The sequence below is a fragment of the Malaclemys terrapin genome, chromosome 21 (assembly GCF_027887155.1).
Source record: "Malaclemys terrapin pileata isolate rMalTer1 chromosome 21, rMalTer1.hap1, whole genome shotgun sequence".
NCBI lineage: Eukaryota > Metazoa > Chordata > Testudines > Emydidae > Malaclemys > Malaclemys terrapin.
In genome coordinates this window covers 20,185,679-20,196,329 of record NC_071525.1, presented here as the reverse complement: position 1 = coordinate 20,196,329, position 10,651 = coordinate 20,185,679, and the positions used below count along the sequence as shown (strand labels likewise).

At 62.9% G+C, this 10,651-nt stretch overlaps 2 protein-coding genes across 2 annotated transcripts; one reads left to right on the top strand and one right to left on the bottom strand.

Annotated features, from left to right (window-relative positions):
* Positions 1-1,146: 1,146 nt before the first annotated feature.
* On the top strand, positions 1,147-4,930 carry ZNF428 (zinc finger protein 428). Its single transcript, XM_054011242.1, has 4 exons — positions 1,147-1,455; positions 2,125-2,221; positions 3,082-3,180; positions 3,474-4,930. Exons 1-4 carry the CDS (start codon positions 1,147-1,149, stop codon positions 4,049-4,051), a joined length of 1,083 nt encoding a protein of 360 aa, XP_053867217.1. The 3' UTR covers positions 4,052-4,930.
* A 2,075-nt stretch (positions 4,931-7,005) lies between these two features.
* On the bottom strand, positions 7,006-9,957 carry LOC128827290 (zinc finger protein 576-like). The gene is made up of 3 exons (XM_054011147.1): positions 9,896-9,957; positions 8,894-9,111; positions 7,006-8,642 (listed from the first exon to the last, which is right to left on the bottom strand). Exons 2-3 carry the CDS (start codon positions 9,102-9,104, stop codon positions 8,125-8,127), a joined length of 729 nt encoding a protein of 242 aa, XP_053867122.1. The 5' UTR covers positions 9,105-9,111; positions 9,896-9,957; the 3' UTR covers positions 7,006-8,124.
* Positions 9,958-10,651: the final 694 nt, after the last annotated feature.

Sequence of the window (10,651 nt, the reverse complement as noted above, 5' to 3'; positions counted from 1 at the left end):
CCAACCTACAAGTTTCCCAAATCTCGTGAAAAATTCCCAGATAAAGTTTTTTTACAGTGCTTCTGTATCCTGGGAAATTCCCCAAACCCTGGGAATTTGTGAGTAAAATTTTTTGAATGAAAATTCCCAATTTCCCAAGTTGAAACATTTTACTCACAAATTCCCAGGGTTTGGGAAATTTCCCAGGATATAGAAGCACTGCACCGGGATGAGGGCACGACAGGCCAGGGCCCAGGGCCCCTTGCTGCCCACCCAGCTCGCTCATGGCGCATCGGGCCCCCAAGCAGGCGCCTGCCTCCTACCGTGGCAGCGCATCACAGGCCCTTGGAATGTGGGATCCCCCACTGCGGGCACTTGGGATCCAGGCACCAGCTCCCCGTAGTTTACAGACTGGTCCATTGCATCGCCATGCATTGCACCAGCCCCGCCCCCAGTGTACGGACCGGACCATTACACCCCTGTGCATTGCACCAGCCCCACCCCCAGTGTACGGACCGGACCATTGCACAAGCCCCGCCCCCAGTGTATGGACTGGACCATTACACCCCCGTGCATTGCACCAGCATCCCCCCCAAGTGTACAGACCGGACCATTGCGCCCCATGCATTGCACCAGCACCCCCCCCAGTGTACGGACCAGACCATTACACCCCCATGCATTGCACCAGCACCCCCCCCCCCACTGTACAGACCGGACCATTGCACCGCCATGCATTGCACCAGCCCCACCCCTAGTGTACGGACCGGACCATTGCACCAGCCCCACCCCCAGTGTACGGACTGGACCATTGCACCAGCGCCCCCCTCCCGTGTATAGACCGGACCATTGCACCAGCCCCACCCCCAGTATACGGACCGGACCATTGCACCAGCCCCACCCCCAGTGTACGGACTGGACCATTGCACCAGCGCCCCCCTCCCGTGTATAGACCGGACCATTGCACCCCGTGCATTGCACCAGTACCCACCCCCCCAGTGTACAGACCGGACCACTGCACCCCCACGTGCATTGCACCAGCTTCCCCTAGTTTGTGTGGACCGGCCCTTTGCACCCCCAGTGGTGCATTGCACGAGACTCCAGATCTAGACCATACCAAGGGGAATAATGAAAACGAGGAGCATTATTCCCCTCATAGCAACGGTAAAAATGGCATACTCCGTCACACATGCGCAGAACCCTCCCTCGGGACCAAGTCGTCCCTGCGTCTCCTCCTCCACTCGGCGCAGGCGCATCGACTCAGGAGAGAAAAGCCCCGGCGTTCGACCTCCCTCATCACTGCGCATGCGCAACACCTTGCGACCACGGCGCAGACGTGAATGGGCGGCCCGCGCACGCGCAAAGACCCACGTCGGAGGCGCTGCCGGGGCCCCGCCCCCCGCCTCGCTCCCACTGCGCCTGCGCAGCTCGGTCCTGCCGCGGCGGCGAGACGGGACCGGGTCAGGCCCGGAGGAGCCGGTGAGCGACGGGCGGCGCGGTGCATGGCGGGATAGGGCGGGCCTCCCGCTTCTCCCCCCGGGGCATAGCGCCCCGGTGCATGTGGGGTCGGACCCCTCGACACTCCCCCCCCCGGTCCATATAGCCTCCGCCCGGTGCATTGTGGGATGCGACCCTCCCCCCCGGTCCATATAGCCCTCGCCCGGTGCATTGTGGGATGCGACCCTCCCCCCCCGGTCCATATAGCCCGAGCCCGGTGCATTGTGGGATGCGACCCTCCTCCCCCTGGTCCATATAGCCCCCGCCCGGTGCATTGTGGGATGCGACCCTCCTCCCCCTGGTCCATATAGCCCCTGCCCGGTGCATTGTGGGATGCGACCCTCCCCCCCTGGTCCATATAGCCCTAGCCCGGTGCATTGTGGGATGGAGCCCTCTCCCCCTGGTCCATATAGCCCTAGCCCGGTGTATTGTGGGATGGAACCCCCTCCCCTTGGTCCATATAGCCCTAGCCCATTGTGGGAGTGTCCCTCACCCCTTGGTCCATATAGCTCCAGGGCAAGGTAGATTTGGAGCCTCACATTTCTCTTAATCTGTATAGTCCTGGTGCATTGTGGGATTGTGGCACATTGGGGGGTCAGCTCCCGTGTGACAGAGCAGGGACCCCATGAGCGAGGCTCTCGCCCCAGCCAGGCTGATCGCCGAGGGATGATGTCTGAAACACACAAGCACACGGACGTGGGGGGGAGCGAGGATGTGATCTTTGAGGAGGAGGATGGGACCTCGACCGGTAAGGGCAGGGCAAGGCAGTGGCTGGTGGGGTGGCTTAGTGGGGAGGGGCATTGGGGGGGCTGGGATTCCCCCTCCCTCTCCCCCTGGTTTTTATAACATCAGGTCAGTGCATTTCTTCTTGCTCTAGTCTGTAAAATACTAGGCCTAGTGCATTATGGGCTTGGAATTCCCCGTCCCCTGGTCAATATAATGCCAGTCTCAAAGCATGATGGGATTGGAATTCCCCCTTCCCATGGTCCTGAGCTGCTGGGAGGTGGTGGCACACAGGAGAGGGGCCCAGTGCGCTGTGATTGGACTAGATTTCATGCTAAATAGGGTCAGGCTTGGTCATGACTGGGCTGGGAAATCTGCCGTTAAACCCAGGGCGATGCCTGGTATGTCTGTGTGTGTGTGTGTGTGTGTGTGTGTTTGTTGGGCTTCAGTTCTTTGTTTTCGGTCCTAAATTACCATGCTGTGTGGTGGTTAAACACCCACCGTGTCCCACCCCAGAATGGCTTCATCTCAGCACTAGGTGAATAGATGTTTCTCTCCACCCCTTTCCCTGGCTCTCTTTTGATTGGTCCCTATGCTGGAAGGGGTGGAGCCCAGGGTTTGCTTGGTGTGTGTAGCTCTCTGGTGCCGTTAACTGTTTGTGCTCCCTGAGGCTGTGGGGAGAAGAGGGATTAGCTGCATCCTACCTGTGCATACTTTTGTGCTTCCCAGAATAAGGGGCACTGGGGAAAACTCCGATAGCTTAGGGACTGAGGGGCACCAGCAGAGCTGTGGGGAGCCTGGGGCTGTGGGTTGGAGTTGAGGGGCACCCCCAGTGGGTTGGGTGAATGGGAAAAGGCAGCCCCTCACCTGCAGTGGATGTTGTAGGCGTCTCCACGGTGCAGGAGGAAGAGGATGAATCGGAAGCAACCTCAGTGTCATCTGGAGAGAGCCGGCCATCCACGCCCTCTGCCAACGGGTACCCAGGTAGGTGGGCGGCTCTGCCTAGGGCTGGGAGTCAGGACTCCTGGGTTCTCTGTGCAGCTCTGGGAGGGGAATGGGGTCTGGTGGTTGGAGCAAGTGGAGATGGGAGCCAGGACTCCTGGGTTCTCCTCCGACAGAGATTCAGACCCCTGTCCGGCAGCCCAGCAGGCAGGCTAAGGGCTGGATAGGCCATGCAGGTTTGGGGGGTGCTGGGGTGTGTGTGTTTTGGGGCTGCCTGTGGCCCCTGTGGATCAGGGACAGTTTGCTGACACCCCCCACACCCCATCTCTCTCTAGGTCCCAGGAGCAAGGAGCTGAGGTCAGCAGTATCGGAGCCCCAGCAGGAGGTGGCGGCAGAGGAGGGGGATGCCGGCCAGGGTCGCTTGGGCTCCCCACAGGCCCCCAGCCCCGAGTGGCATGAATGCCCCGAATGTGGGCGTGGCTTTGGCACCTCACGGGCCCTGAAGGTCCATCGCAGCTACCACGTGGGCCGGAAGCGGCCGCACACCTCCTCCTCCAAGCCGCCCCCGCCCCGGCCGGCCCCACCCTCTGCCGGGGACCCAGAAGGCCGCGACACCAGGCCTGTGCCCCCCTCACCCCGAGCCGGAGCCTTCCACTACATCTGCGCTGAATGTGGCCTGGGCTTCGCCTCGCCTGCCTCCCTGGAGGCTCACCGCTGTGAACATGGCTGGCGCCGCAGCCCCCCGGCCCCGCCCCGCACTAAGGGGCCCCCCGCCCCGCCCCGCGAGGCCAATGGCGCCCGGGACGCCGAGGGAGCAGACGGACCTTACCACTGTACCGAGTGCCCGGGCGAGTTCGGCTTGGTGGCGGATCTGCATGAGCACTACATGCTGCATGCCCGAGGGGAGCTGTAGCCCCCTATCTTGCTATGGGGCCGGGGGGTGGGGAAGGTGGGAGTGAGCTGGATGGTGGCAGTGGTGTGATCTGTGGGTTGGACGGTGGCGGCAGTGGGTTCCACAGGTTGGGGGTTGGTGTTTGCGGTGGGATTTGTGGGTTGGATGGTGGCTGGATGGGGATCTGTGGGAGGATAGGAGGGAGCCAGAATGGTGGTTGCGGTGGGATCCACAGATGAGGATTGGTGGTTGCAGTAGTAGGAGAGAGGATGGTGGGTGTAGTGGGATCGTGAGTTGGGTGATGTTCGCAGTGGTTTCTGCAGGCTGGGGGTTGGTGGCAGTGATGGGATCTGGGGTCCTGAGACAGAAATGGGGGCCGGGGACGACGACTCCCCCCCCTTCCTTTATTCTAGTTGATTTGTAGATTCAGATGAATCTGACCAGGGCCCCAGCCAGCCTGGCCTCATCTTTGCCTCCCCCCAGAGTGGGGCCTGTTATCCCTCCCAACCTGCCTCCCAGACCTCAGAGAGGGGAGTCCCGGCAATCTCCACTCACCCTTGGGGCTGCAAGATTGTGGAGCTGGAGGGGCCCGGGCCGCCATCCCCACTGCTGCCCGCGAGGGAAGGGAGAAGGCCCCGTCACTCATTTGCTGCCCTTCTGCCCCATGCAGATTAGGCTGGCAGCCACTAAGGTGCCCCTTCCACTAGCCCAGGGGGGGTTTGGAACCCACCGCCCCCAGGGGGTCGGGTGGGGCAGATCCCGCCCGCGCACCCTGTCTGCTTCGCCTTGGAGAGAGCGGGTTGTGGGCGGGCCAGCCATCCGCAGAACGATGAATATTAACGAGCTCATTGAAATAGCTGGGGGGTGGGGACCTTGTTTAATAATAAAAGTGATTCTGTATCTCTGCCGTACTCTGTCCCCTGCGCCGGTGTCTGTCTGGCCTGTGCTGGGTGGGCGGGGCAGGAGCTTGGGGAGGAGGGGGGCTGTCTCCCAGGATGATCGGGGTGAGGACGTGGCCTGTGCTGTGATGGTTGCACTGATATCGTCACGGCATCACCCTGCCGATGGGTGACATCACCTTGCAGGGGTGTGACGTGGGTGGGGACTCTGCATCTGGCCATCACCCTGCCAAGCTGGGTGACAGGTGGGTGACATCATGGTACAGGCCTGTGCTGTGGGGGTGATGCCATGCCTGTGACAGCAGCAGTGTCGCGTGTTGCATGTTATTTAGGTGGGGGGGGGGACCTGGGGCCCTTCCTAGCACTTGGCCTGGTGTCCTGTGGTGCCAGAGCTAAGACTGTTAACAGCTGTAGCCCCTGGCTTCACTGAGAACTACAACTCCCAGCATGCACCTTGCTGGGGTATTGTTCTGTGGTGAGAACTACAACTCCCAGCATGCAGCTGGCTGGGGTATTGTTCTGTGGTGAGAACTACAACTTACCACTCACCCAGCCTTTGCTCCTCTGCAAGAACTTCAACTCCCAGAATGCATTTGGTTTGGTCATTTCTCCACTAAGAACTACAGCGCCCAGCATGCATGTGGTTGGGGCATTGTGCCTGAGAATAAGAGCTTGTCATGGGGGTGGAGGTCAGCCGCTCAGGTGGGGCGAGACTGCCCTCCGGGGGGGAGGGGGAATACTTGCCCCAGGGGGCCCTGCAGCACCAGCTCGGGGTGCAAGACAGAGGGGCTGGAGAATGGGACAGGGGCCCTTTCCCCTCTAGGGGGCGCTGGCGCCCATCTGGGACACCATAGGCTGTGTCTAATTCATCTCCCCCCTGCCCAATCCCAGGACTCCAGCCAGTCCCCCCCCCCCTCTGCTGAATGAGCCCCTGGCCCAGGATATGCCCTGGGAGATAGCGGCTAGGGGTGGCCCTGGGTGAGCCACTTGGGGGGGGGGGGGGCTGGATGGGACCGTGGGGCAAGACATGGGGCTAAGGCCACACATCTGGGGTCTCAGCTTGTCACTGTTCCGCTGGCTGCTCACCCCATGGCCAAGGCACCCTCTGGGCTGCCCCATGCCCCCAAAGGGAGGAGGGACTGAGGGGGCTGGGGCCTAGGGCTTGTCGCTCTGTGGGACTCATGTAGGGCCCGGGCCCTACAGGAAGCCCTTGGTCCTATATAGCACTTCAGGGCCGAGGCCCCCCTGCACTATAGCCCCAGTGCAAGGGCAGGGCCTGTGGGTGCAGTGACCAAGTCGTGAAACCCTCCCTCACGGTTACAGAGGGGCCTGGGGCCCGTCCGCACACAGTCTGGGAGCATCACAGCCCTGGGGCTGCAGCTCCAGAGAGATGGGGGTGGGAGAAGCTGGAGTCACAGGCCAGAGGCCCCCCGGCTTGTGGGGGGACAGTTTCAGCCCCATGGGCTTTGCGAAGCAGCAGACACAATGAGACCAAACCTGGGATCGGTACAAGGTCAAGAACAGAAAACAAACCGCCCCGAGAGTTTTTCTTTAGGGGGTAGAAGGTGGGTCAACTGGAGGGGCACCAGCTAAGCTGGTGGAGCAGGGCTGGGATTGAGGGACACCCACAGGGGGTGGGGGGCAAGGCTGGGCCTCATGGAACATTTTGATTGGCTGCAGTTGAGATGGTATGGGGCGGGGAGAGAGCAGTTTGTGACAGGAAGTGAAGCTGCGTCCTGGACCATCCCCATTCCTCAGCATCCCAGGCCATTGTCTCAACACACAGATCAGCTGAGTGGGGTCCTGGTGCCTGGCCCGTGTCACCACCATTGCCCCGCTGTGGGGCAGGAGTTCTCGCTGCATCCCAGCCCCCCACCCTGCAGCCAGCACCCCTTCCTCTGATTTTGAAATCAGGCTTTGCAGTTCCTACACGTCCCCAGCAGGTGAAGGCAGAGCCTTTCCCATTCCCCCAGCCCTGGGGCTACATGCCCATGGCTCCTTGTAGACTTCCCCTGCCCTGCGGCCAGCCCCGCCTGGCTCCAGCCCGCCCCAGGAGACAGACACCCTGTCCTGGGCTCAGCTTCCATCTCTTTATTGTTTCCATATGAAAAATAGGACCGTCTCCTCCCCCCAGTGCCCCCGCACGGCCCCACAGCCTGGTATGGGAGCCCGGCTCTCCTCAACACCCCACATCTCCTCCCTTCCGCTCCAAACTGCCCCCGAAAATTTCCTTCCCATGGCTGCCCAGCTCCGCCCCGAAGCAGTGAAGATGCACGCCCCCTTGGGGAGCAGGCAAGTGCCCCTGGCAACGGGTCTGGGACCCCTACAGCACTGGGCAGTTATACTGGTACAACCGGGCTTATAGTGGCTGTAGGGGCAGACTGGCGTAACGGCCCTTCGTATTGGATTAAGTGCCTCTGTGCCAGGGGCTGCACTGGGATAACTCTAACAGGGTGAAAGTCACCCCAGCGCTGACACAGTTTACCGGGACAAGCTCTGGGTCCAGCTCCGCTCAGGAAGTCAGAGAGATCAAGCCACACTGCAGGGTAACAGCCCAGGGACCAGACATGGGCTCCGGAAAGCTCCCCCCTGCCCCCAACACAGAAAGGTCCTCTCCCGCCAGGACTCCAGCCTCCACCGGGCTAGAGAGTGATGGGCGGTGCCGTGGAGGGCTCGGTGCTTGGCTGCAGGGGAGGCGCAAGGCGTTTATGGGAGGAAGAGCAGGGTGTGGAGAGAGATGCTGTGGGGTGCGTGTCGCAGATGGACACGGACACAGGGGGATGGGGGGGCGTGTTTCAGATGGCAGCCCCCTGAGACAGCCAGCCCTCCTGCCCTGGGACCGGATAGGAGCCCATGCTCCCTAGACGGGACAGGCCCGGTGCCCATTCCCCGCCCCCCTGAGCTAGCCAATCCCCCACCTTGGGGCCGGATGGGAGCTGGCACCCTCTAGAGGGGAAAGGCCCCATGTCCTGCTCCATCCAATCCGCTCAGTTCCATCAATGTCCTTCCAGTCCCATTCTAGCTCGACTTCCTGCCAGGTGGCGCCTGCTGTCCCAGCTCCCAGAGCTGATTGGAGTGGGCTTGGTGGCAGAAGAGGGGGCATTCTGCTGCAGTCCCAGCTCTCCCCACTGGGGCTGGAGGGGGCGCTAGAGCTCCTGGGGCAGCGCCAGAGCCCTCAGGCCGCGGCGTGGGGCGCTAGAGCTCGCCACGGGCATGCCGGATGTAGTGTTCGTGCAGGCCGGCCTCCTGGGTGAAGCTCTCGCCGCACTCCGTGCAGGAGTAGGGGCGGGAGGGCAGCAGCTCCAGGGGGCGCTGGTGGGAGGCCTGGTGGCGGCGCAGGTTGGAGAGCTGGCGGAAGCTCTTGCCGCAGTCGGGGCACTGGTGGGGCAGGCTGCGGCCGGCGGCGTGGCCCAGCCGGTGGCGCTGGTAGTTGGCCAGCTGGCCGAAGCGGCGGCCGCAGTCAGAGCACTCGAAGGCGGGGCGCAGGCAGTCGGGGCAGTCGGGGGGCGGGGCGGGGGCGTGCCCACGCTGGTGGCAGATGAGGGCGCGGGAACTCTCGAAGGGCTTGCTGCAGATGAAGCAGACGAAGAGGGCGTCGCGCAGATTCTCCTGCACAAAGTCCTCAGGGTGCTCCCGCTTCATGTGCCGCTCCTTGAACTTCTCGTCCGGGAAGGTGATCAGGCAGTGGAAGCACTGGTTGGAACCCAGGCGATCTGGGGGGGCGAGGGAGAGCTCAAGGCTCCAGCCTCGGCTGACCCCCACCCCCAACTCCATGCCCAGCCTGGGCTCCCCACGCCACCCGGGGCTGCCCTCCCCGAGGGAAGGGCCGGGAGTCCTGGCATTGCGGGGATCTGGAAGGCAGGGTGCAGTTCCCCATGGGAAGGGCCGGGAGCCCCAGTGCTATGGCGTTTAAAGCCCTAGAGAACAGACACAGGAAATGGCAGTGACCACCTCCGGTACTTACAGACAGGGCTGTTGCTGGTAGAGGCCTTGACCTTCCCCTCGGGGCTGGGCCGGGCAGGTTCATCCTCGATGCAGATCGGCTCCAGGTCGGAGCTGGGGCACCGTGTCCGGGCCGGGGTAGCCTCCTGCTTGGCAGGGAGCGCAGGCCGCGCTGGGATCTCCTGCGGGAGCGGTTCAGCCAGGGGCTGCTTCTCGGCTGTGACTTCAGACATCTTTTCTCTGCGAGGGGAGGGGCGAGTTGTGTGAGAGCACACCCTCCCGCCAGATCAGCCCCATGAGCCCAGCTAGCCCCATATCCTGTCCCCCCGGCTCAGACCCCCCTAGGCCCCTATCCAGCCCCTCCCTGCTGTCCCAGATCAGCTTGGTATCCCCTTCTTTGGATCAGCCCCATGTTTCCTTCTTTCACTCTAGGTTTCCTTGCCCCGCACCATGAAACACCTCAACTTCCCATAGGGCCCCTCACTGCAGTGTCTAAGCCCTCACTCCGCCCACCCCATCTCCTCCCATCGCTCCCCCCAAGGAGCCCGCTCCTGTCCAACCCTTTCTCTCCATGCAGCCCCCAGCTGTCCCCCTCATGCAGACTCCCCCACCCCCCCATGTGGGCCAAAAGGTCCCCACACAAAGCCATTACTGCCTGAGGACTCCTCCCCCCAGGCCCACCCTCCCCATGGAGGCCCCCGCACAGATCCTTCCCCCTCCCCTCACATAGAGCCCCCCAAACTCTCCTCAGCTCTTCCCATGGACCCCTCCTCTCCCCCCTCCCAGGGAGTCCTCGTCATCTAAATCCTCATGGAGCCCCCAACCCCTCCCCCCACAACACAAAGCTACCTCTCCCCATGGCCCCTTTCCCCCCGACCCTCATATGCAGCCTCCCAACCCCCCCCCAGCCAGATCCCCATGGACCCCTCCCCCACCTCCCAGCCTCCCCACAATGGAGACCCCCACCTCAGCCACCCCTCCCCCCACGGACCCCCCCCACGGAGACGCCCCTGTCACCCCTCACCTCTCTCCCTCTCCCTTCTCCTCCCTCGCCTGCTTCGCCTTCCTGTTTCCGATGCCCACCCAGCCAGGACCCCTCCCTGTTTCCGCTGGGGCTGCCCCTGCCCGCGCCTGATCTAAACTACCGGCCCCCGGGCCTGCTCCCTTCCCTTCCCCTCTTACCCCCATCTGGGCTCCCTCCCCCCAACCCCGCCCCCGGATATGAGCAATTTTAATCAGGCATTCATCAGGGCAACCCAAAAGACGGGGGGACGCGGGGTCCTTCTGTCCCCAGCGTCGCGCTACTGCGGCAGGCGCATGCGCGTTGGGAAAGGCGCGTGGCGAAGTGGACTGCGCACGCGCGACCTAGATCGTGTACGGCTGGGTCCGACGGTGCGCATGCGTATAGGTTCGCTCACTGCGTCGCAGCAACGATGCTACGATGAAAAGTCTGCGCATGCGCGATACTGGGAGGCGGGGCAGTACAATGATGCGCATGCGCAAGCCGCCGGGACGCTTCCCCAATGAGGGGGGTGACAATTCAGGGGCAGCAGCAGGTTGCGGGCTCCTGCGGGAGGCGACCCACCATGATATCCCAGGGTGCACCGGGGCATGGAGAGGCCTATTCCCAGCGAGCACAGAGGCATCCACCCCCCCACATTCCCATGATGCACCAGGGAGTGGAGAGCCCCCTATTCCCAGCATGCACTGGGGTCTGGAGAGCCCTAACTTCCCAGCATGCACTGGGGGGGGGGGGTGCAGAGCCCCAACTTCCCAGCAT